The sequence below is a fragment of the Ambystoma mexicanum genome, chromosome 1p, assembly GCF_040938575.1.
Source record: "Ambystoma mexicanum isolate Mex_15411 chromosome 1p, UKY_AmexF1_1, whole genome shotgun sequence".
Lineage (NCBI taxonomy): Eukaryota > Metazoa > Chordata > Amphibia > Caudata > Ambystomatidae > Ambystoma > Ambystoma mexicanum.
Genome location: NC_090921.1, coordinates 1,162,061,379 through 1,162,088,565, shown reverse-complemented (window position 1 = coordinate 1,162,088,565; position 27,187 = coordinate 1,162,061,379). Strand labels below are relative to the sequence as shown.

Genomic DNA, 27,187 nt, shown 5'->3' with positions numbered 1-27,187 from the left:
CTCATCACTTTCCTCCTCACAAAGATACCTTGTACCACCTCTCAACAACACATCCAGTGCCCCATGCCCAGCTCTGACCTCCATGGTCCCACCTTTATCCTGCAGGGAGCCTCAGCATGTTCAACATACAGTGCACAAAACCTGGCATTTTAAAGGCATGTTTCTACAATGCACAACCAAGACCTGGAACGTTTATAACAGTAGGAAACTGTCAAAACCTAGGTTTGCATTTATTCAAACATTTGGCAGTTACTCAAATCACTGTGGGAGTTCACATTTCTAATGTGCGCATCTGGTTCCTAGGTAAAAGGCCTATACACTTATTCACCTTACTCTCAACCATGCAGACTCTTCGCTGAACCTGCAAAAGGGTTAAGCTAAGAAATGCCCATAATAAGGCTATTACTATCACTTTTGGCCAACCAAGTCCACACTTCCTTTTCTATCAGGCAACAAATCAGGCCATGTAAGGAAACCCCACCTTGTTCTGCATTTCATCTAGGTCCACGTGTAGGCAAACCAAGTTGGAATGTAGTACACCGTACTGGATTTCAACAGGATGCTCTGTGGAATCACCAGAGGGCTATTGCCTGTCCCCCCACTACCACCAATAAACCAGTGCGACACTTAAAGCCCCTCATGTGAGTACTCGCACATGACCAGACTGGGTACTTGTATTCTCTGACCCTTAAAAGTTTAGGGCCTCTCAGGGACACATCAATTACATATTCATTCCCGACGAGGCATCAGATTATGATTCAGGAAAGTCAAGTAACCAGTCAGAAAAAGATGAAAAATAACAAGGCCTCGCTGCCACTTTGGCTGTCGTCAAAGGGACCTTTACTACATCTCAAACTGTTGAAAAGCATTGAAGCGTCCAAGAGGCACTGTCTAGGAATGCCAAGTTACACAGCTTAACTGTCACCCAACTGATGCTCTTAAAGACTAACCTTATGTAGAGGGAATTGAAGAGTTTGACAGATACCCTCTAAAACATGGAATTCAGGAGCCGCTGTCCTTTGCAGTCTATGAACAGACAACTCGTGGACTGGAACACGTCGTAATCTATAGAAAATAAAAGCGTAAATAAACGTCACATTAGTTAAATTAAGAAGCAAGTTCCCTACAACCTAGATTGCTACAATAGAAGCTAGCATCCTACCACTCCTGTGCTACAGCCAGGCTTGTCATGATTATTTCATTTTACACCAAACAATATCTGTAACTAACTATAACACCGTGTTACTTTTTTTTCAAAGTCACTAACAGTGGTAGGACTTAGAAAAGTCAAAATAGAGTTAGCAAGGTTATAGCGTTGACCAAGCAGCAAGGCTGAACAGAGGAGGAAGGGGGCATTGTTGTGTAGTACATTTAACATCTAGCAGAATTAGTATATAAAAAAATCCCACATAGCTAAGTATAAACATAACACTATTATAATGTTACTAAGGCAAACTTTAAATATTCCAAGCTAAGTAAAAATACTTAAGTACATACATAAACTCAGTATAGTAACACACTATGTGTTACAAACAACTTAGAATTCACACGACTTTAGAATTACAAGAAGTTAAACAATAATTGCATTCACCAAAGTAGGGAGAACATTTTTTATACACACCAGAACATGGGGCGTCTCATTATAATGCACTCAATAGCATACACTAAATCTTCATAAGCCCAGCCCTAGCCCATACCAACTCTCTCAGAGTTTCTAGTTGTACCACAACGGTTTCTGAGAGATGAGGGGAGTAGTCCAGGAGGGCATACTCAGCTAGTGCAGGTTCAGTACTGAAGATAGGGTTAAGTCCGTTTGTAGTGAAAGGAGACGCAGCTACCAGCCAGGACCAAGTACTGACCCGAACATCATCGCCCTGGGCCAGATCCAGGTAGCGCTAAGGTAAGCAGGACTTTGTGCCCAATGCAAACCCAATGAGGAGAGGGGCAGTTCAAGAGCTACAAGTCAGCTCAGACCCCTGAACCTTGAGAAAGTCAAGTTTGGTAATTGTTGTCTTACAGAGGCTCTGGGGTGTAGGTTCAACAGTGATCACCACTAGTTGTCTCTAGGTTCTTGTGGAGTCCTAGCACAGTTGAGGAACACCCAGATTTGGTCCCACAACGAAACAGACCTTCGTAGTGGACTTCCTGCATGATTGTCTTGCATCAATCCCGGGCAGGGTCAGGAGGCACTCTGCAACAGGACTTCAGTCTACCAGCAGGCTCATGTCCTGATGGAAGGTAGCACAACGGATTTACAGCAGAGCCTCAGGGGTCCCCACTATGAGTTCCATCCATTTTGTCAGCCAGAATGAATTTCAACTATTAACAGCAGGATCAAGCCTTCAAGAGAAAATGCAAAGATGCACGCTGCAACGACCGAAAACAGCGATGTGCCTCAGGAAGTACTTTTGACTGGTTGGTCCTATTAGAGGGGAAATAGGTCTTTCCTGTCAATTAGATGTCGAGGTTTGCAACATGGTGGTATTGGCTGAGCCAGTGCTGGTTTCTTCAGCGGTCCTCCAGGTCCTTAATCTGGTTTTCGATGCTCCACTGGTTCCTGCTCATCTCCTCACATCAAGAATCCAGGCTGGGAGTGACAATAGTGCTCCAATAAGGTCACATGCAACATTCAAACTTGGAGGTGGTCAATAATTAACAGCCAGCCCCCCAGAATCTGCTAGCCACATCCAAGCACCTGAAGGAATGTGTGTTGGGGCAAACAGCCCCTCCCACTCCAATTCTTGCCATCTCTTGCACACGTGGGCTTTGTGAGTTTCTTGCAAAAAGCTTGATGAGATGTATGAAGAAAGGGGACCCTTCCCCCCCCACCTGGCAAGATAAAACGAGGCCCAACAAAGGACTGCCATACTGGATTGGTCTTAATACACGCCAGCATTTTGACTATATGGTCCTCTTAAGGGCATTGTCACAGTTAAAAAGGCAATGCATAATAAAGCTCGAGCAAAAGGGTAAAATTGTAATGACTGCCACCAAGCCTGTTCAGCAGATGCCACGAAAGTAGCAAAAATACTATTTAGGACAAACAAAAGGGGACATAGTGTCCCCCCCACAGCAGTCAACGTAAGATGGCATGTGCTGTAAAGGTGCAAATCCATGTCATAAAGAGGTGAGGACTACTCCTGCCTGTGCACCCAAAAATGATTGTAGAAAGGGGCCATAGAGACCCCTGGCAGCACACCACATAAGGTAGATGGTGCTGTCATAGGAAACGTATGCATGCCAAAACAAAGGGGAGGGGCCTCCTGTCACTTGAACCCCAAAATAAAAGTGAATTCTGGAGGAGAGTGAGCAGCTACTGTGTTTCCTTAACATTTGAACAATTTAACACGTTACACCAAAGTTTCCAGTTCTGAGGGACCCATTCCAGAATTTTGTTTGGAAATGTTGCAAATTCATCCAGCGAGTACAAAATTATTAGCAATAGAATTCTTGGAAAAGTCAATGCAAGTAGAATTCATCTCAACTATCTGTGGTGAGCACTGCACAATGCATACAACTAACATTACATACCTGTAATCGACTTTCTGATGCTTGCATCTGCTTGTTTTCATATGCTTTGCATTAGCCTACATCTAGTGGTTCGTGCAGAGTATCACATGATTTTCGATTTCGAAAAGGGATGTCGATGGGGCATTTTTGCAATACTTTCCCTTTGGTGACATGTACTGTACCCATGATCCCTCACGTGTCGAGGTTCTCAGATATATATATATATGACAATGCATTACTTACCGTAAAAGCATTTCTGATGGTTGTATCTGCTTAGATTCACATGCTGTGCATAGGGCCGACATCCAGTGGTCACTGCGGAGTATTGCATTTTGTTTTTCGTAGTCGAAAAGGGGACGTCGACAAGGCGTGTCTGTAACACTATCCCTATAGTGACTAGCGTTGTACCCACAATCCCTCACGCGTCGATGTCCCTCTGTTTGTATTTTTCTGCCCTGAGGGAGCCTTCTAGACGTGAGTGAGTACAGAAAAGAGAGAAATATAGAAAAGGATGTCTATGTTCCTTCCATCCGAGCGGGGAGGAAGGGTGGGCGCATGTGAATCTAAGCAGATACAACCATCAGAAATGCTTTTACGGTAAGTAATGCATTGTCTTCTGATGTTTGTTAATCTGCTTAGAATCACATGCTGTGCATAGACTAGCGAGCAGTACCCGGAGTTGGCGGTGGGTTATGAGAAGGAACAGTAGAGAAAAGATGTCTTAATACTGCCTGTCCCACCTGGGAGTCAGATCTAGAGTGTGCATCTAGGCAGTAGTGTTTTGTAAAGGTGTGCACAGAACTCCAGGTAGCCGCTTTGCAGATGGACTCAAGGGGAACATTTGCAATGAACGCTATGGAAGCCCCAGTGCCTCGAGTGGAATGTGCTCTTGGCTTGAAGGGTAGTTCTCTCTTAGCAAGAGTGTAACAGAGAGTGAGGCATTGAACAATCCATCGAGATATAGTGGACTTTGAAACTGCATCTCCTTCTCTTCCTGCTGCCACAGAGACAAAGAACTTATTAGTCTTTCTCAGTGGTCTGGTTCTTTCCATGTAGAACATGACAGCTCTGCGTACATCTAGTGTATGCAGACTTTTTTCTCCCAAGCTGGAAGGGTTTTGAAAGAACGTTGGTAGTTCTATTGACTGGTTTACATGAAATTTTGAGATGAATTTTGGTGCAAACTGTTAGGGAGAATTCTCTGTTTAGGCTGAATTTCCCTACCTAGTGAGTCCCCCAGCGGCTTTGCTGGATTTCTGGGGTTTAATTTTTTTCTCCTGCCAAGAGTGAGACTCTTTTACCCTCACTCTTGGACATGTTGAAGTGTGTTTTCTTGGTTAAACCTTGTGTTGAATGGGCTATGGGGTCTTTTACTCCATAGGGCCTCATGTATTTTTGTGATGTGGGTCACACAGCACCCTCTGTGCCGTGACCCAGGGGTGTCCTAGGGACTCCCCAACATAGACTCCATACCCTGGGACTGACTACTGTCTCCCAGGGCATGTAAAGTCACCAAAGACTTTGCTAGTCTTGAATCCTGAACAGAACCAGTACAAACCATCATATTGTGGACGTACTGGCTGGGGCAATTCGATTGCCCCAGGGTCTGTTAGTCGAGGGGGCACGTCTCCGTCCCCCCTGATCGAGTTTTGGCTGGTGGCAGTGGAAACTACTTTTTATATTCGACCGCGAATATTTCCCTATGGGATTTCCCATTGTTTTAGGCTAACACATTTAATTATTTATTTACGGTAGCCTTAAACATACCGCCGGTTTATATATTTATTTTTATAACTCCGGTTGGGACTTTTTGCCAAAACTTGATTCTAAAATGGCGTTGGTGTTCGCCTCTGTAACTCTGACCCAAAGTGGAGCCCTTTGTTCCACTTTTGGCGGGCTTCTCCACAGAAGCCCTCCAAAGTGGTGCCACTCTGTCTGGGGTACTTAGGAGGGGGGGAGGGGGATTTAGGCACCCTGGACTGAGTTACCTTGGTAACTCAAGTCGCACTCCGTCCTGATTGGCCCAAGTGGTGAGCCGCCCGGCTCACCACTTAGCATGTTTGAGTGACAGCTAGGCTGGGTGAATGGGGGTTTGCTGCATAAAAGCAGGGCTTTGGGGACTGGGACTTCAGAAGTCGCCACAGGACCAAGAATCCGACGAGGGAAGAGCTGAGCCGACCTGCTTCGACGACACCACCCGGTGGAGCCCTGCTGAACCGTCTCACCACTTTTTCCCGACGACCGAGGAGAACTCTTAACGGAGTGGCTCCTTCCCTTGACTGGTGGGGACAACCAGTTTTCGCCTTCTTTCCGTTCTTTGAGGTATCTCGTGGCCGCCTTGCCTGTGCCAAGCACCCCGGCAACCGGAATACCACACTTTACCCCCATACCGCGAAAGTCGGTACCAACCCTTTAACCGGAGGACTCCGCGGCTGGTTTCTTCCCGGGCAGTGCAACGACCCTCTTCTTCTGCTCTTCAGCGAGAACTTCTTCTCCCCTGACCGACGTCGAGCCCTGCTGCCACTGCCTGGAACAACTGCCACCGCTGGAGGATCCTTTCCGCTTAAGGTACTGTGTTCTGCCTGGCTTCCCTTGCTACCGACTGTACGGGGTAGATTTAGTCCCCGGCTTTCGAACCTGGGAGTGCCTGGGACACTTTGGCTAAACTTTCTGAGCCACTCTAACCTCTTTTTGACTCTTTGCAAGACTTTGAATCTCTAACTAACAGTGTGATCTTGGGCACATTTTCGCTCCGGCTACTCTAAGAGTGGGCCCTGCCTAGTGACTTTTGCTCACCTGTGACTTTATTCTTCTTTAAGCCTATTGCAAGTGCTCTGGACCTTAGAGTGGTGTGTCTAACCCATTTCTGCTTTTTCTCTCCCTTTCTTGGAAACTACTAGAGTGTCATCTAACGTTAAGCACTCACCTCTGTTTTAATTAAGTGGTGTTTACTTAGAGTTGTCTAGATAGGAGAAAGGATTGAATCTACTTTCATTATAACTGTGTTGAAGTGCTTTTACTATATTTTTGCTAGAGTGTTTTTAACTTATGTGTATTTTAAATAAATAACTATATACTTTTGAAACCAAGCTCTGGTCAGTGTTTGCTTGTGCTATTGTGTTTTGGTACATATTGTGTATACTTTACATACTGCCTAACTCTTCTTGAGAGAAGTCTGACTGCTCAGCCACAGCTACCAGGTAAATCTGGGTGGTACAGACTGCTACCAAAGGGGTTTACTGCTCTACCTGTAGTCTTAAATCTTTTGCAGTGTTCCCCAAGGGAACTGCACAGGTTTCTGCCTAACACTGGTGTACAGCGGTGGGATTTGTATTGAGTATACATTTTATTGTGCTTTAGATACCTTAGTGCAACTAACCACAAAGCTTAGCACTGAAAAAGTAAAACCTCTAACATGTCAGTTATAGACAGCTATAGTCAAGAGTCCCTTGCAGCCAAAACTGCTGATTGTTTAAGAGTGCTCTGTAAACATAAGGATCTCCTGACTAAGGGCAAGAAAATGGAGCTGATTGAAAGATTGTTAGCTAACCAAAGTCTGGGTGATGGTTCAGAGGAACCTACCACTCCAGCAACTGTAGATGACAGTGTTGAAGTTAACATGGAACAAAATGTTGATGTTTCTGAGGAAGAGTCAGAAGAGGAGGGTGAGGCTGTTGTAACTGTCCCCCCTAGGCCTCTGCCTGCTCTACCTGCTGTGCCTACTGGACCTTTACCAGGTCCCACATTTAGTCCTCAGTACTTTGAACTAGAGAAAATGAAGCTAGAATTGGAGTATAAGAAACTGAATGCTCAAACTGACAAAGAACTAAGGCTAAGGGAAATGGAGCTCAAGTATGACTTAGAAATGAAGAAATTATCTGTTGAGAATGTTTCTCTCTCTGGCTCCTCTAGAAGTTCCAGTCCTAAAAGACCCCGGATGCCTAAAGAATTGGTTGGTATGTATGAGCCTAAGTTGGATGTGTTGGATTGGTTGTCTCTGTTTGAATATAATCATGGGCTCCAGAACATCACAGGAAATGACTTACTCACCTGGTTGTTCTCTAGGCTTCCCCCTGTTGCAACTGATGTGGTAATGGAGATGGGGGAGGAGGATAGGAAGGACTATGAATGTGTGAAACTAGCTTTGATAGCTAGGTTTGGGAAGACCCCTTCCCAGTATCTTAAGAGGTTTAGGAGCCTCAAAAAGCATGATGGTACCCCTTGGGCTACCTGGGTGAGTGAATGTTTGAAAAACTTAGAGGGATGGATTAAGGGTTACAAGGTGAACACTTATGAAGGTATGAAGAATTTGTTTATGTTGGAGACTATTTATGATGCCTGCTCTCCTGAGCTCAGACAACACTTGGCTGATTCCAAGGAATTAGATTCCCGGAAACTAGCTAAGGCTGCTGACTTGTGGGTTGCCAACAGGGCCACTCACAAGGATTCTGGGGTCACTCAGAAGAAGGATGGGGAGAAACAGCCAAAAAAAGACTCCAAGGAGAATTCTAATAATTCCTATCCCAAAGAGGGCCCCAAACCACAAAATAACCAGGGTAAGCCACATGGGAAACCTAGTCAGGCTACTGTACCTTCTGGCCACAAGCCAGAAGGAGGTCAGAACAAGCCACCCTTCCAGAGAGCATTTGGACAATGCTATGTCTGTCAGGGTACTGACCATATCAAAGGAGATCCCAAGTGCAAGGGTAAACCTGCAGGGATCAGCACAGTCTCCTTAGCCTTCACTCCTGAGGATGAAGTACAGATGGCTAGTGCCCACTTTGAACTCTTTGCTGAAGAACCCTTGGGTCTTCAAGCAACTGTAAACTTAGAGCCTATGGGTCTGGTTAGTCCCCAGAATAGGGTTGTGTATAACTCCCTACCTGTTAACTCTAAGGTGTATTATGTGGACAGTGTTCTTGTCAATGGCCAGGATACTCCTGCCAGGAGAGACACTGGGGCCAGCAGAACAGTAGTGGATGAAAGCTTCTTTCAACCTGAAGATGTGGCCAAAGCACCCAAAGGTCCCACTAGGATGTCTGGAGGCCCTGTCCAAATGGTTCCTATTCTACCAGCCCTCATTCAATGTAACAACATGACAGTAAGGATCCCTGTCAGTGTTCAGGCTGAGGTACCTGGGAAGGTCCTGTTAGGGAATGACCTAAGAACTCTAGGAGTAGTGTCACATACCCCCAGGCCTCCCAGTATGGAGAAGCAGAACTTAACCAAATTGGCTAGAAAGGCTACCTTGAAGGACCCTTCTAAGCCTGTGGGACCCTCTACTGAGAACCCCACTACAAGCCCTGGTGTTAGTAAGTTGACCTCTAACCCAGGCACCTTTCAGGATAGTATGCTAGGAACATGGGAGCCCCAACCAAGCTCCATCATTGTTCCCCTAGTCTCAGAGTCTCTGACTCCCCCTGCTTCTGAGGAAGAGGTGGATAGACCAACTAGGCCCCTATCTGGACCTGCGAGAACTGGTAATTCTCAGTGCTGGTGGAAAACCAGAAAAGAAAAGTCTAAGGCCAAAAACCTTCGGACTGTTGGACCTTCTACTGAAGACCCCAACTCCAAGCCTAATATTAGGGGGGAAACTCCTAAAATAGGTAAAGGTAGATCTAAGAGGAAGGGGAAGCAGGTACATTGCCTAACCCCAACCCCTCCAACCAAGAGGCCTAAGACCCAACCTGCTCCCACAAGAGAGGTGGTGAGGAACCTTGGAGGCCCCTCTAGATCTAAGGGAATCCTTTATAAGGACCCCTTGAAAAAGCCTAACATAGGTTCAGAAGTTGTACCAACTTCTGAGGGACTGGTCAACCGGATCCCCTATAACAAAAAGACTGATGTTCCTCAAAGGGTCTGTAGGTCCGTTAGCTTGCAGAAGAAAACCTTTGAGTTCTCCATTGAACATAGGTCAAGGTGTCACCATCAAAATGCTGATGGACTCTCTAGGATGTATATCATCGACTAGAGGTATGAGGTTCATCCAGGGGTGGATTAAATCCTCCTGTCCCTTAGTCTGGGGGGGGCGAGTGTTAGGGAGAATTCTCTGTTTAGGCTGAATTTCCCTACCTAGTGAGTCCCCCAGCGGCTTTGCTGGATTTCTGGGGTTTAATTTTTTTCTCCTGCCAAGAGTGAGACTCTTTTACCCTCACTCTTGGACATGTTGAAGTGTGTTTTCTTGGTTAAACCTTGTGTTGAATGGGCTATGGGGTCTTTTACTCCATAGGGCCTCATGTATTTTTGTGATGTGGGTCACACAGCACCCTCTGTGCCGTGACCCAGGGGTGTCCTAGGGACTCCCCAACATAGACTCCATACCCTGGGACTGACTACTGTCTCCCAGGGCATGTAAAGTCACCAAAGACTTTGCTAGTCTTGAATCCTGAACAGAACCAGTACAAACCATCATATTGTGGACGTACTGGCTGGGGCAATTCGATTGCCCCAGGGTCTGTTAGTCGAGGGGGCACGTCTCCGTCCCCCCTGATCGAGTTTTGGCTGGTGGCAGTGGAAACTACTTTTTATATTCGACCGCGAATATTTCCCTATGGGATTTCCCATTGTTTTAGGCTAACACATTTAATTATTTATTTACGGTAGCCTTAAACATACCGCCGGTTTATATATTTATTTTTATAACTCCGGTTGGGACTTTTTGCCAAAACTTGATTCTAAAATGGCGTTGGTGTTCGCCTCTGTAACTCTGACCCAAAGTGGAGCCCTTTGTTCCACTTTTGGCGGGCTTCTCCACAGAAGCCCTCCAAAGTGGTGCCACTCTGTCTGGGGTACTTAGGAGGGGGGGAGGGGGATTTAGGCACCCTGGACTGAGTTACCTTGGTAACTCAAGTCGCACTCCGTCCTGATTGGCCCAAGTGGTGAGCCGCCCGGCTCACCACTTAGCATGTTTGAGTGACAGCTAGGCTGGGTGAATGGGGGTTTGCTGCATAAAAGCAGGGCTTTGGGGACTGGGACTTCAGAAGTCGCCACAGGACCAAGAATCCGACGAGGGAAGAGCTGAGCCGACCTGCTTCGACGACACCACCCGGTGGAGCCCTGCTGAACCGTCTCACCACTTTTTCCCGACGACCGAGGAGAACTCTTAACGGAGTGGCTCCTTCCCTTGACTGGTGGGGACAACCAGTTTTCGCCTTCTTTCCGTTCTTTGAGGTATCTCGTGGCCGCCTTGCCTGTGCCAAGCACCCCGGCAACCGGAATACCACACTTTACCCCCATACCGCGAAAGTCGGTACCAACCCTTTAACCGGAGGACTCCGCGGCTGGTTTCTTCCCGGGCAGTGCAACGACCCTCTTCTTCTGCTCTTCAGCGAGAACTTCTTCTCCCCTGACCGACGTCGAGCCCTGCTGCCACTGCCTGGAACAACTGCCACCGCTGGAGGATCCTTTCCGCTTAAGGTACTGTGTTCTGCCTGGCTTCCCTTGCTACCGACTGTACGGGGTAGATTTAGTCCCCGGCTTTCGAACCTGGGAGTGCCTGGGACACTTTGGCTAAACTTTCTGAGCCACTCTAACCTCTTTTTGACTCTTTGCAAGACTTTGAATCTCTAACTAACAGTGTGATCTTGGGCACATTTTCGCTCCGGCTACTCTAAGAGTGGGCCCTGCCTAGTGACTTTTGCTCACCTGTGACTTTATTCTTCTTTAAGCCTATTGCAAGTGCTCTGGACCTTAGAGTGGTGTGTCTAACCCATTTCTGCTTTTTCTCTCCCTTTCTTGGAAACTACTAGAGTGTCATCTAACGTTAAGCACTCACCTCTGTTTTAATTAAGTGGTGTTTACTTAGAGTTGTCTAGATAGGAGAAAGGATTGAATCTACTTTCATTATAACTGTGTTGAAGTGCTTTTACTATATTTTTGCTAGAGTGTTTTTAACTTATGTGTATTTTAAATAAATAACTATATACTTTTGAAACCAAGCTCTGGTCAGTGTTTGCTTGTGCTATTGTGTTTTGGTACATATTGTGTATACTTTACATACTGCCTAACTCTTCTTGAGAGAAGTCTGACTGCTCAGCCACAGCTACCAGGTAAATCTGGGTGGTACAGACTGCTACCAAAGGGGTTTACTGCTCTACCTGTAGTCTTAAATCTTTTGCAGTGTTCCCCAAGGGAACTGCACAGGTTTCTGCCTAACACAAACCTTGGGTGTGTGCGTAGAACCACCTTATCCTTGTGAACTGTTACGAAGGGGTCTAGTACAGAAAGAGCTGTAGTTCACTTACTCTCCTAATGGAGGTGATAGCTATTAGGAAAGCAGTCTTAAGAGTGAGGTCTTTAAGAGTTGCCTTGTGCATGGGTTCGAAAGGAGGGCCCATGAGTCTAGAAAGTACCACATTTAAGTCCCATCCGGGAGCTGGGTTAGCTATAGGAGGGTGTATTCTCTTTACCCCCTCCATGAAGGCTTTGATAACTGGTATCTTCCACCACGACACTTTAAGTTGGGAAGGGGTGTATGCAGAAAGTGCCGCTAGGTGGACTTTAATGGAATTGAACACTAGACCTGAATCCAGTAAATGGGTCAAGTACAGAACAATGTTAGTGGGAGAGCAGTCAACCGGGTTGATGCTCTTACCTTTACACCAGATGACAAATCTTTTCCACTTGCTAGAATAGCAGTGGCGAGTATTAGGTTTTCTGGCTTCCCTGAGGATGTCCATACATCTCTGCGGGAGTTGTAAATGTCCAAATTCTATGATCTCAGGAGCCAGGCTGCTAAGTTCATGGTCTGAGGGCATGGATGCAGTGTCCTGCCCTTGTCCTGTGACAGCATGTTGTACGGGCAGGAAAGTTTCACTGGGGGAGATAGGGACATCTCCATCAAGTGAGCGAACCATGGCTACCGGGCCCACATTGGGGCCACTAGTATCATGGTAACCTGCTCCTGGTGCATCTTGTGCACCACTTTATTGAGAAAGGGAGTCGGGGGAAAGGCGTAAACAAATTTCCCTGACCATTGAATCGACAGAGCGTTCCCCTTGGATTGGTTCTGGGGGTACCTGGAGGCGTAACTTTGGCATTGTCAGTTCTCCATAGTTGCGAACAGGTCTATTTCCGGGAATCCACATTGCGTGAAGACGTCTAAGACGATGTCTTTGTGCAATTGCCATTCGTTACTCTTCGGGCAGGGGGAAGTCTCTGCTGAGTTTGTCTGCTAGCAGATTGTGTTCCCCTGGTACATGTTGTGGTAGTAGGAACATGTTGTGTTTGAGAGCCCACTTCCATATATTTTGGGACAGTTTGGACAGTCCTGGAGAGTGAGTGCCCCCTTGCTTGTTTAGGTAGTACATGGCTGTGGTGCTGTCTGTGAGGACCATTACTGTCTTTCCTTGTAGGTGTTCCTGAAAGGCCTTCAGTGCTTTGAACACCGCTAGTAGTTCCAGCAGGCTTATATGCTTGGATGCTAAGCTCGGAGTCCACGCTCCGTGAGCAGTCTGATGGGATAGGTGAGCCCCCCATCCTGTGAGGGATGCGTCTGTGGTTAGAGTGGCTTCCACTCCGGGTGTGGCAAAAGTTTTCCCTAATAACAGGTTTTCTTTTGTCCACCACCGTAGCGAGAGAACCAAGGCCTGCAAGACCACCACTAGATCGTCCCATTGTCCGCTGGCCTGACACCACTGGCTGTAGAGCCACTCTTGCATTGGGCGCATGCGCAGGCGCGCGTGAGGTACCAAATAAATACATGACGCCATCATCCCTAGCAAGCGCATTGCTTTGCGTACCGTCACCTCTCGACCTGCCACATAATGGGGGATCTGAAACAGCATGTTTTGGACCCTCTCGTTGGAGGGGAAGACGAGGCCGTCCTTTGTTCGAATTAGAGCCCCTAGGAATTGTTTGATTTGGCTGGGGTCTAAGCTGGACTTCTTTTCGTTGATGGAGAAGCCCAGTTGGGACAAAAGGTCTACGGTCTTTTGGGTATTGGAGAAGCATGTTTCGTAAGAATCCCCTGTTATGAGCCAGTCGTCGAGGTAAGGGTATACCGGGATGGATAACCTGCGCAGGTGGGCCGCTGCCACTGCCAGTACTTTCGTGAATACCCTTGGTGCAGATGCTATCCCGAAGGGTAGTACTCTGAACTGGTAGTGCTTGTTCTCTATCTTGAACCTGAGGTATTTTCTGTGCGCTGGCAACATTAAAATATGAAAGTATGCATCTTTCATGTCTAGTGTTGTCATGTAATCCCCTTGTGATAACAGTGGGATTACTTCCTGCAAGGTCACCATACGAAACTTTTGGGGTTTGACAAACTTGTTCGCTGGGCGCAGATCTAATACAGGGCGCATGGTTAAGTCCTTTTTGGGTACAAGGAAGTACACTGAATAAATACCTTCTGTTACCTGAGATAGGGGGACAGCCTCTATAGCTTCTTTTTTCAGTAGCTCTTCTACTTCTTGAAGAAGGATGGTGAGGTGTTCCGGTGTCATGCGTCGGTTCCGTGGGGGTCTGTACTTCGGGGAACCGTTGAATTCGATGCAGTATCCGTGGGCTATGGTGGATAAAACCCAGCGGTCTGACGATATTCCCTCCCATGCTGATAGGAACGATGTTAGCCGGCCCCCGACCGGTGATGCATGGAAGGGGACCCGAATCTTCGGGTCATTTGTTGGTATTGGGCGTGGAACCTTTGGGGCTGGAGCCGCGACCTCTTCCTTTGCCACGGCGTTGGCCTCTTTGACTGAACTGGTTGTTACCCTGGTTAGAGGGCCAGTTGGTAGCAGAGTAAAATTGGTGTTGGTTTTGCTGGCATTGGCCACGAAAGGAGCGTCTATTGCCATAGCCGCGTCTGTTAGGGGGCCTAGAAATTTGGTCAAGAGTCTTGATGGTATCAAACTCTTTCTTCGCATGTTCTAGGGCCTCATCAACTGCTTTCCCAAACAGATGTGTTTGTTCTATGGGCTTATTTATCAGGGAAGCCTGGGTTTCCGGCTTAAATCCCGAATTGCGCAGCCAGACATGGCGTTTGAGAAGTATTCCCTGAACCAGGGAACGGCCAGCCGTCTCTGCGGCATCTAAGGAGTTCTTTACGATGCCCTGGTTTACAAGAGTTCCCTCTGAGATTATAGCTAACAGGCGTGAACGCAGGGGTTCTGGTGCGTCCTCTGCTTCGCTGCGCAGCTTGCTCCACTGTGCATCTGCGTAGCTAGCTAGTAGGGAATTGTTATTTGCAATCCTAGTTGAGAAGGCGGCGGAGGTTGTGATTCTCTTCCCAAGTGCATAGAGCTTCTTGCCCTCTTTGTCAGGTGGTGCCTCACTAGTGGATAGTGGTACCCCCGCTCTTTTTCTTGTATTAGTAACTACAAGGGAGTCCGGAATAGAATGTCCTCTGATGTACAAAGGGTCAGAGGACGAAGGGCTGAAGAGCTTTTCTATCCGAGGGTTGACCCCTCTGACTAAGGCAGGATTGGGAAGGAGTTATTCTTCTCTTTATAGAAGCCAGGAGCGGAATAGACTGACTAACAGGGGCTTTTTCATTAATAACTTTTTCTACAAAGTCTATGTCAGGAAGAGTTTCCCCTGTGTCTATTTCAAAATGCGCTGCTGCCTTGCGCAATAGTGCATTAAGTGAAGGTTGGTCATCTATGGGAGAGGTGTTTCCAATAGGTGAATCCTTGGGAGGAGAAGGGTAAAGGCATCAGGGTCTGAGTGCACTGATGGGGATTGCCAAGGCTGCACTGATGGGGATTGCCAGGGCTGCGAGGTAGCTGTATCTTCTTCAAAAACTCCTGCACTAGTGTAAGGATCTTCTTCAAACCCCTCTTCCTCATGATCTTCCTCTCCACCCAAACACTCCTCATCTTCCTGGAGGTATTGCTCCTCTTCAGTGAGGTCATATACGTCTGTAGAAGGTGGAAACAGCCTAGGGATCTTGACCCTAGGGTCATCCTGGGGCCATTCTCTTGGTCTTTTGTGTGTGGGTGGGTTTTGTCTTCCCAAAAACCTTTCCATTTTCTCCATACAAGAATGGAGTCTTTCAAGGGTCTCATGGGGGACCCCTGAATAGTCTAGAGGGGGGAAATTAGTGTTTTCACCTTCCAAACGCTTAGAACGCTCCCACAACGTCGAAGAAAGGTTTCCGTCGCCCTCAGAAAAGCCCTCTGGTAGTTCAGAAGTGCCCTTAGATGAAGGGGGCAGTTCCTGGCTACTCTTGTGCTTTTTCGGCGTTTTTATAGCTTTTTGTGCGGTATTCGACGTCTGTTTCGTCGTCCGCTTACGTTTGTCTTCGGAAACAATTCTCGCCAGGCTCTCGACAACGAGTTCGTCAGTAGAGGGCTCTGGTGTCGACGTTGCCTGCGTTACGCGTTGTTCCTCGACGGCCGCTCTATGGAGCGTTACGTCGGATGATTTTGAGGTAGCGCCCGTGTTTGATGAAAGCCCAATCGATGGTCGCGGCTGCGTTTGCGGGTGGGGCTTGAGACCCTTACGGTCTGAGGTAGACGCCGGAGTGCCCTGCGTCCCCTTCGGCGCTGATGGATCCTTCGTCTTTGACGAAGAAGAGCCGTGGGTTGTGTGCTTAGGCCTATGGGGTCTATGTGCGTCCTTGTCGCCGGGGTGTTCATCCCCATAAGCAGGGCGTGAGCCGAGCCCGTCGGGGCCGGGGACGGACGTCGAGGAGCGCGAGCACTCCTTCTGGGGGTTAATGACTTCCGTAACGGATGTCGAGTTATCACCCTCCTCGTCACTTTCTGTAACAGCGGCGGCGGGTGAGGAAACTGACTTCGACAGAGTAGTCCGCCCACCTCTTAACTTTCCGTTCTTTAAGAGTTCTTGGTTTCAAGAGCTTACAGGCCGCGCAGCTGTCCTCCTTATGATCGAGGGGCAAGCAACGATTACAGAGCTTGTGTTTATCCTTCCAAGTGTATTTGCCCCTACAGCGTGGGCAAAACTTAGAAGGTGTCCTCTCCATAGCTGAGGCAATAATAACTGGTGATAACAACCCCAAGGGAAAGATAGGGGAGAAAGAAAGACATTCTCAAAGAGAAGATAAAAGTTCGAACCCCCACTCTCCCTACTGTATGTTGGCCAGCAAGGCCAGGCCACGTGTTCGGCAGCGCCGAAGGATCCCCTCCGTCTCTTCCCCTCCGTCGAAAACTTGCTCGGCGGAGAAACAGCTTCACAGCTAACGTCGAGTGGAGGGATCTTTAACAATATAATAAGTATAATTAAGGACCGAGGTCCGTAGTAAGTATTTTGCAATGTCTCTCTAGGAGCTCCGCGTAAGGCGACCAGAAGCTGGGCGGAAAAAAACAATCTGAGGGACCTCGACGCGTGAGGGATTGTGGGTACAACGCACCTCACTATAGGGATAGTGTTACAGACACGCCTTGTCGACGTCCCCTTTTCGACTACGAAAAACAAAATGCAATACTCCGCAGTGACCACTGGATGTCGGACCTATGCACAGCATGTGATTCTAAGCAGATTAACAAACTTCAGAAATATATATACACACACACACACACACACACGATTAAAGAATTGTATATTATTCAATATACCAGTGTGGTGTGTTTTCTGTGGTTAACTCTGGACTAACTGTACTTCACTACGAGCCCAGTTCCCATAGGTTAAGCTGGAGTGCTCTGCCACAGCTACTAACTACCCTTAGAGAGGTCTAGTTTTTCCTTCTTTATGGAATACTGAAAACATTTACGTTAGATAATTACATGGATATTATCAGGGGATTGAATGAAAATCGCTTTAATAACTACCTTTGGCTCTACAGAGGTTTTGGCCTACAACTCCCACCAGATCCTGCCAGTATAGTAAATGGTGGGAGATAATGGGAGTCATAGCAGAAAACATCTGTAGAGCCAGAGGTTGCAGGTCCCTGCCTTAGTGGGAGCCCTTTAGCCCCTTTTGAGAGGTTAAGTGTTGACATTGGTGGTACATAAGCAAAGATGTTATGTTTGCTGCTTTCTCTCAATAGACACGCAACCACCCAACGTTTTGCTTTTTTGTATCCCCCCTGACTAGTTGAAGGTAAGTAGCACCTTTCTGTTTTACTACACCACAGATGCGTATCAGTGCCCCTAAAATAGATGAGTCATTAGAGCAGGAGAATCCTTTTCCCATTAAAAAATTGCTTGTGGGGGGCGCTGTTGAGCAGCCAACAAGATGGCAGCTTAGTACTGGAGCTCCGTGGCCCGTCTTCTGCAAATCCGCCTGAATCAGCGGTTCTACTGCTATCCTGAAGTTGAAACCCCAACCATTGTGCTGCCCAACGCCCCTGCTTCATCTGGACCTGTTTTGGGGCGAAACCGGAGCTTGATGGCCGCTCCGCCGCCGACTGCGGCCTCCTGGGCCGCGTGATCCCTCCACAGCCCATCCCCCCCTGCGCTCCGCGGGGGATCGCTCCTTGGCGCTGCTCGTCTGCCCGACGCTCGTCCGCCTGCGGGATGAGAGTCCGTTCCGGGCCCTGAGGTTCCCTCTTCCCCGCCTCACTCTTGCTGGTGCGCGCTGACGGGTGGCGCTGCCCTTCGCGCCCCGCTCTCCCCGTGAGGAGTGCGGCTAGGCCTGGGGCCGGCTGGCGCGACGTCCCTTGCCGGCCCGCTCTCGCTGTTGGGCGGCGGCGGGTGGACCCACTCTGCAACATTGCGGGGGCTGCTGGAGCGGCCCCCCGCGGCGCCGGTCACCCGACGTTCCTGCCTGGAGGATTCCGCTACTGACATCGCTGATCCTGCGGTGCGGCCGAGCTGGGTGGCGGTGCCGGGGCCTCCCTGTGGCCGAGCTCCTGCTACTGACTGGGGCCCGCTCCGACCCGGATCGCTGCCCCTCGCTTGAAGGCCCGCTCCCACCCGGACTGCCATCCACACTTCGGCCCACAATATTCCAAGGTGAGGGGACTGGGGGGGTAGATTGCTGCCCACTTTTGACTGCCTCTCATCTGGCGCTGGTGCGACTCTGGGCGCTCCACACTCTCACCTTCCCAGGCTGTGCAAACGATTGCTGCGCCCGGGGTGCACCAGACGCCCCTGCCTGCGCTGCCCCCCACTACTGGCTTCTTCAAACGCCCATCGGACTGCCTCATCCTCGGGCTGCGCTCATCCCACTCCACGTGGGACAGGGGCCCCCACCCATACCAGGATCCTCTGGGAACACTCCTCTGGCGCTGGTGCGACTCTGGGCGCTCCACCACCCTCACCTTCCCAGGCAGTGCAATCAATCGCTGCGCCCTGAGTGTACCAGACGCCCCTCCCTGCGCTGCCCTCCACTACTGGCCTCTTCAAACACCCATTGGACTGCCTCATCCTTGGGCTGCGCTCACCCCATTCCACGAGAGACGGGGGCCCCCACACATACCAGGATTCCCCGAGACCACTCATCCAACGCTGGTGCGACCATGGGCGGTCCACCATTCTTATCTGCCCAGGCTGTGCAAATATTCGCTCCGCCCCGACTACACCAGACGCCCCGGACTGTGCTGGCTTCTCCTGCCTGGGGCCCTCCTGGCTCGGGGGCGGGCACCTCATGATACTGTACATCCCTGGCTACACTGCTGCGTGAATACCTTGCTTGCCCTCTGGGTGGGCCTGGCGCTCCACAACACACCTGTGGCGAGAGCACCTCGCTCCCGCCTCCCCGGCTATTGCTGACCCTTTGCCGTTTGAAGGCCGGCGCCCCTCTACGAGCCCTCAGGGCCCCATTGCTGACTATCTGCGTCACACACTCTGCGGATCACAACGGGCCCCCCCAATATGTCCGGCAAGGCACGTGGGGCCAGCAGGGCTGGAGCAATGGACAAATACGCCAAAGCCCTAGCTAAACAAGACCAGGCAGAGGCCGGCCCTCTCCAAGATGACTCTGATGTTCCCTCCTGCCCCCCTCAGCCTAACCTTACATCTCTTATGGAGACCATGGCCAAAAACTTTGCGTCATTCCATGAGAAACTCGATGATATCAACGCCAACGTAGCCTCTCTACGCACCAAACTAGATCAACACGGTACTAGACTGGGAGAGGCCGAGACCAGAATTGGGGCCGCTGAGGATGAGGTTCATGTGCTCCAGAATACGGTCTCCGACTTGGTGCGGGATATGAAGCAGGTCAAGGCAAAGTGTGACGATTTGGAATCTAGATCCCGCAGAAATAACATCCGCATTGTGGGGGTTCCCGAGGCAGCCCTCAAGGGCAAAATGGAAGTCGCAGTTGAGGCCCTATTGAGGGACCTCCTGGGAAATCCCCAACTCTCCCCCTTCTTCACTATCGAGCGCGCCCACCGCTCATTGGCCTCCCGCCCCAGGCCGGGCGACTTCCCCAGACCAATTATAGCCAAGGTTCTCAGTTACAGAGACAGGGACCACATTCTACGGCTGGCCCGAGAAAAAGGGGAACTGAGGTTTGAGTCCCAGGTCATCCGCATCTTTCCGGACTTCTCCGTCAATGTTCAACTGGAACGCAAGCAATTCAATGGGGTTAAAAAACTGCTGAGGGAGAGGGGAATTGAATATGCCATGTTATTTCCCGCCAGGCTGAAGCTCACCCACCGCAATAAGCTCTACTTCTTCACAGTCCCCGAGGAGGCGGTGAAATTTATTGAGTCCCATATCCCTATCCCTGGCCCTGTGGGTGACCCCACGGATGGGGACTGAGCCTGCCTACCATATACCTGTTACTGTATTCACGGTAGCACTACTACCACGCTCTATATCTGTAATATGCTTGTGATTTCATGTATCTGTATTTTTTGCTCACTATCCTAATTCCGTAACTCACTGTGGAAACTTAAAAGGGAATGCGGGTCACAGCTGTATGGGACACGGTTATTGCACTTATACCTAGACTCCCTGTCCCTGCAGCCCTGGCTCACTGCTTTTTCCCACGCTGTCTCCTCCTAGAATTCAACTGTATTACCGCTGCATGCCACTGTATGGACTTCACCGTCCAACTATTTTCATCGGGCTCACGGCAGCAGCTTCCCCCGCTGCGATTGCAACGCCGAGTTTGGCCTGTTTAGTTCACTGCCTGTTCCCCTGTTTGGTTTGGGGATTGGTCCAGCCCCGTTGGGCACGGCGTAACAGCCATGAAACTGTGGGTGGGTTCCTGGCCACTGCAATGTTGGGGACTGCAGTGAGGGAGGGGGGTGGTTTTGTTGGGAGTGGGTATATTAGCAAAAAAGGTAAGATAGTGGCAGCTTTAGGCAGGATTCATCTGGTCATTGAACTTGTGGCCGGCATTTGCATGACAGTGTTTGACACGCACTACTCGGATCCCCCTTAAACTCCTGGTAGATGGCCCTTAGGCTAATGTCTTGGAACATCAGAGGGCTCAGTAACTACACGAAGGCACGAAGGGTCATTGCCTACGTCCAGAGGCACGGGGTCAAGATCCTTCTTTTACAGGAAACTCATGCCCTTGCACAACTATCGTCCTCTCTCGCCCCGTCTTGGGGCCCTAACAAATATTACACTGCGTTCTCCTCACAATCCAGAGGCGTACTCACCCTGATACACAAATCCCTGGAGTTCTCCCTTCGCACCAGCCACATCGACACCCAAGGTAGATATGTGATACTACACTGTTCCCTCGCTAACACGGAGTGCCTACTGGTCAACACATATGCCCCTTGCATCGATGCACCCGAATTTTTCGATCACATCCTCCTTAGTTACGTTGGGGTTCCCATCATATGGGGGGGAGACATGAACTTGATCCTGGACCCTGACCTGGACAGATCCGGTGTTGCACCCAGAACACCGTCTAGGTCCGCACGCCGCCTCCATACACACGTGCTCAATGCTGGACTGGTGGACGCCTGGCGGGCGCTCCACCCTACATCGAAAGAGTTCACATTCTACTCCTCCGTCCATGACAGTCACTCCAGGATTGATCTTTTCCTCCTCTCTGAGGGGCTCATGGGCAAAACACTCGGCTCACAGATTCTCCCTCGCACACTCTCCGATCACTCCCCGATCACGTTGGACATCTCCATGCAACCAGCTCCCCCTCCGCACTCTAACTGGAGGTTCAAACCTGACTCATTACGCGACATAGTCTTTAAGGCCGACATCCTTGCAGACATCACCTTGTTTTTTGACAGCAACAAACGCCATGACACGACTGATGGGGTGAGATGGGAGGCCTTTAAAGTTTTCATCAGGGGCATGTGCATCTCCAGAGAGGCCGGGGTCCTGAAAGACATCAGAAATTCCCTGCGCCGGTCTGAGTCCAAGCTCGGGGAACTGGAGCGCGAATATGCAGCCTCTCCCTCTCCGTCTACACTGGCACAAATTAGAACGGAACTTGACTCGTTCGAGGACCTCACCCACAGCGAGATAAAATACCTCTCCCGCCCCACTAGAGCTCGGAAGTACGGCGAGGGAGAGAGACCGGGCCGTACCCTTGCCCGCCTCGCCAGGGCCGAGAGTGGTAGGACTCGGATTAACTGTGTCATCGATAACGAGGGTGAACGACACTGGGCGGACCAGCCCATTCTCGAGACCTTCGCAGGGTTCTATGCCAATCTCTATGCCCACCAACCAGAGCACAGCCCGCGAGAGTTAGACGACCTTCTGGACCGCATCCCAATGTCCCTGGTGTCCCTGGCCACTAAAGAACAGCTAGACGCTCCCTTCACCCTCGAAGAGATCACTGCCGTCATCTCGGCCCTCCCGAAAGGGAAAGCCCCAGGCCCAGATGGCCTGACAGCCGAGTTCTACCAGGAACACGCTGCCCTCTTGGCCCCACGTCTTTATGAGGTTTGGGAGGAGTCGCTGCGTCTATCCACCCTCCCCCGGTCCCTGCGCGAGGCTGTCATCACCGTCCTTCCCAAGCCGGGCAAGCCCCCGGATGAGTGCGGCTCTTACAGACCTCTATCCCTTATTAATACCGACACTAAGATCTTTGCCAAAATCATTGCTAATAGGTTCCTCCCTGTCATGAAATACTTGATCCACCCTGACCAGAGCGGATTTGTTCCCGCCCGCTCCACCGCTCTAAACATCCGCCGACTATTCAATGTCATCTCTAGAATTGACCCCCAAGCGAACGCGGTGGCGGTGACATTGGACGCCCAAAAAGCGTTTGACATGGTCTCGTGGCAATATCTGTGGGCGGTCCTGGGGAAGATGGGGATTGGCCCTTATATGATGTCCTGCATCAAATTACTATACACTGACCCATCGGCCAGAGTCCTGGTGAATTCGCGTCTGTCGGCTCCCATCCGCCTCCATCGTGGGACGCGACAGGGGTGCCCCTTCTCCCCCTTGCTATTCGCCATGGCCATCGAGCCCATGGCGGATAGTGTCCGAAATAACCATGCTCGCAAAGGGATCCGCCTGCGGGACACTCCCGAAATCATATCATTGTACGCCGACGACGTGCTCCTGTATATCAGAGACCCCTCGGTGCACCTCGACTCGATTATGCGTGAAATCATTAAAATCGGTACATTCTCGGGCTTCACCATAAATTATTCTAAATCTGAAATCTTTCCCCTCACTCCTACAACCCCCCAGCCAGTGTGCGAATTCCCTCTCAAATGGGCTCCCGTGGGTATCAAATACTTAGGGGTTCAGGTGTCTCTCTCAAAATCCTCGTTATTGTCCAGTAACTACAGGGCTGCCGCACAGTATGCTCACACCAAGATGGAAAGGTGGCGTAACCTCCCCCTCTCACTATCGGGAAGACTGTCCTTAATAAAGATGATTATCGTCCCTAAACTTCTGTACGTATTCGCCAATGTCCCTCTCTGGCCCGGGAAGCAATACTTTGCGGCCCTGCACTCTGAGTTCGCCCGTTTTCTTTGGCACTCGGGAGCGGTACGCAGGAAGTGGCAACACATGACCCTCCCTTACGAGAGGGGTGGCTTCTGTGCACCTGACCTCACCCGGTACTGGACGGCAGCCCAGGCCCAGCATGCTACATATTGGTACCACCACCAAGACCCCCCCCCCGCATGTCAAACTCGAAAAATTAGCGACCGAGGAAGTGAACATCATGTCTCTGATTCTATTTCATTCATATCGAACACAAGCTCCGGCTGACCCGGTGGCCTCCACGATTAAGGCGTGGCGGCAGATCCTGCAGCCTGACTCTCGCTCCCCCCCGTATTACAAATGGCTTCCCCTCTGGTCGTTCCCCGGCCTTACCCCCACACAAGATAAACTCCTCATACGCCACTGGTCGGACCTGGGATATAGATCACTCTCCGACCTGTTCCCTGACGGGAAATTTATCACCCCAGACACATGGAGGCCTGGACACCCTAGATCCCCACTCGGGCTTTTACAATACTTCCGCATTAGAGCGGCGGTCCAGGACATGTGGCCCTCATACCCGAACGAACCCCCTGAGTCCCCCGAGGTCTGCTACATAGCCAATTCTGCTGGGGCCAAGAGTATTGTATCCTCCCTGTATAAGATGCTGACGGCGCATGCGGGCGAGCCCCCCCACACTGCTCGGGATGCGTGGAGCCGCGACCTGGGACGGGACATTTCAGATGATGTGTGGTCCAAGATGTGCATACATACTCGCAAGGTTTCCCTCAATTCTAGAAGTAGATGCATCCAATACAAACTGCTCAACCGCCTTTATTACACCCCCTATGCAATTGGGAAATTTGCCCGTGATCAATCCCACCTGTGCCAAAGATGCAGATCCAATGAGGCGGACCATGCCCACATGTTCTGGTCCTGTGCGGTATTGGCCCCGTTCTGGGGCGCTGTGACTGAAACCCTCTCTGAAATTGTCGGATTCCCCGTAGACCCAGAACCTATGTCTCTTCTGTTTGGGCTCTGGGAGGGGCCTGAGGCGAAACGTGTAGCTAAGTTTCTGAATGTGGCGGCGAGTGTGGCCAAGAAATGCATCCTCCAATGCTGGAAGCGCAGGTCCCCCCCCTCCCTCGAGATGTGGCTGAAGGCCCTCACCTGGACACAATCCAGCGAGGAAGACTACATCAACCTGCTACCTAGCAATGCTCGCCCTAAACACATATGGATGGAATTCTGTAGTTATCTGAACAGTAGGGTGGACTTGGAACTACGGTCATCCCCTCCTTCTCCTAATCCGGGGGCGGATCCCGCCAATTGATACACCCCTCTATCGTATTGTACCTATGCTGAGATTGGCTCTGACCCTCTGTAGTACTTATCCCTTTATTATACATGCTACTATATGAAATGTGTGTCACTGTCTTAACATGCTCTGTACTGCCTGTTACTTCTTGCCAATAAAGAAAAGTTTAAAAAAAAAAAAAAAAAATTGCTTGTGGTTTTAATATGCACGGATCACATTATAGGAGGTGCGGCAGGGTACATTCTATCACTTTTTCTTTTAGTAATATTGCCGTTACTTGTATGATGTGTCCAAGGCAGTAGATATTTTTCTAACTTTTACTTTGTCATTTTACCACCTATTCCCATTTTGAGTACCATATATGCTATAATGGTTGTGCCACAAGTTTTTCACCTATCCTTTGGCCATCTTGTCCTTTGGCATTCATCCTACCCTCTGGAAACAACATATAAGGAAAGCTGTTCAGGTAGATTTTCAGAATCATCCCTGTGGACAGATTCTAGGAGGCCACCCCATTCTGATGAACAGGGACACAAACCCTAACATCTAGCCGAACTATCTGGATAGTATGACTGAATATCAAGGGTTAGACTTAGGAGGGCATGGGAATGAAGGGTCAGTTAAGCACACAAAGAGCAGTCTTATATAACACAAGTTAAGCAGAATGTATACAAATACAGGTGTTTATTAAGACTTGAGGGTAAACTCTTACCAATTTAAAACCACAGGTAAATAAGACACTACAAGCTCACTACTATTATATATAAATTCACCTTGGTGTGCTCTGCAAAGAGTAATAACACTTCACTTTTATAAATACAATTAGTCATATATTTCAAAGCACTGTAAGTGTAGCAAAGCAAGTGATTAAAGAAACAGAAACAGGTAAGTAATCATTGCTTTGAGAACAAATGGCTTTAGAATAAAGGAGTAGTAAACGCCATAGAAACCCTTCTTGTTAAGATGGATTTCTAATATCTGGACTGGAGGTGACGCTAGTTATAGTTAACAGGGAAACTCTGAGAGGTTAGCCAAATCCAATCAAGGTAAGCGTGGAGAGCGGTCAAGGCTTAGACTCATGAGAAAGTGTGTGGGGTCTACAATCAGCCCACACAGTGAAGCACAAAATAATTGTACTTAGGCAGGTAAGTACAAAAATACTTATAGGCCCAAAACCCACTAGAAAAATGAAACAAGCAAGTAGTAGTAACACACAACAACAAGCTATCAAACATCTATATGGTCACCTTAGGTTTGTAGAAATGCATACAGTAACTTATTAAACACAATGAAGCTAAGTATTGATGCAGTAAGGAAAACCAGTTGACAAGAATTATGCCCTAAACTGTATAAATCCAATTCCTATGTTGAATGCAACCTTGTGTCCAAAAGTCACAGTTTCTTCTAGGAGAGGGGACAATGGTAGGAAGAAAAGTTGTGGTGGTGAAAAATGTTCCAGAACATTTCTCAACAATATTAAAAGTGAGTTTGATTATTTTCCTAGAACAAACATTCAAAAAGTGATGGCATGGAATAAACCGTAGTTTATTCTAAGGTTTATTAAAGGGGGAGAAAAGGGTTGGCTGAATGTATTTTGGGTACTCACTCCCCCGACTCAGATTTTCCGAAGTGACTAGGCAGGTCGACTGGGAGTTGCTGGAGGGAAGAGTTCCCACTGTTGGATCCAGTAGAAGATGCCCAGGAACAGCAGGAACAAAGGTGATTCTGGTCAGGTCCAGTAGCTGAGTGCAACCCTTTTCGATGAAGAAATGCAGTAGGCACAGATGCAGCCCTTTCATGACAATTTAGCAGGCAGGGAAAGGCTGGTTTCAGTGACAGTCACCACACACGTGTGATAAATGGTTGTCTCCAGTCGCAGTCAAAGACCTTCCAGGACAGGATCCATTGATGCTGGGAAGCTACTACTTAGTAGGAAGGCGACTTGAGGCATGGGCTGGTGACCACTGAAGTTCTGAACGAAAACACGGAAACTGCAAAGCTTCTTTTGAGGTAGCCCACTGGAGAGCTGGTCGGTCCACCGGGTGGTCCAGGGAGGATTCCGAGGGCTCAGAATAGCTGGATCTCGAGAAGACGTTGATATTGGTTTGTCCCACTAGTCCAAGGGTTAAAGCACTGCCGATGGCCTTCAGAGATCAGGTCGTTCCGCAGAGCTTCACCGGGCCAAACGCAGGAAGGCATGCAAGGCCTTTTCAAGTCATCCAAGGATCTTCAGTTGTCTGCTCTTCTACACAGGATACTTCGCTCCAACGCTGATCTGAAGAAAGGGATGCAGGAGTCCTCTTATCCCAAATCCCGTCTGGATGCAAGTGCAAGCCCACTCACTTCCTGGGACCACACACAAATGGCATGCAGTAGCCCGCATAAGCAACAGCTTTCCCAAGCAAATGCATGACCGTATATAGGATATCCTGACCTGAGAAGGCAGGAAAAAGCCCAAGAAACAATATGACCGAAGAACAAACGAGAATTCTCAGGACACGACCATTTTAGGCCACTAGCAGCGTTTAGTAACCAGACGTGGTAAACACGAATGTGCACACTAAAAGTATTGCAAAAATGGTAAAAATGTATCTGCTGCCACCAGCCTCTCTTTAGGCACATATAAAAGGAACTAAAAATTGCC

The 27,187-nt window shown here is 49.2% G+C and overlaps 1 protein-coding gene across 3 annotated transcripts in view; it reads right to left on the bottom strand.

Moving 5' to 3' along the window:
• Positions 1-27,187, bottom strand: part of HAUS5 (HAUS augmin like complex subunit 5) — a 740,017-nt gene that overhangs the window by 312,437 nt on the left and 400,393 nt on the right. For all 3 annotated transcript variants that reach the window (XM_069604849.1, XM_069604848.1, XM_069604847.1), the window contains one exon: positions 951-1,065. In XM_069604849.1, the coding sequence (XP_069460950.1) occupies positions 951-1,065 (115 nt within the window). The remainder of the gene's footprint in view (positions 1-950; positions 1,066-27,187) is intronic.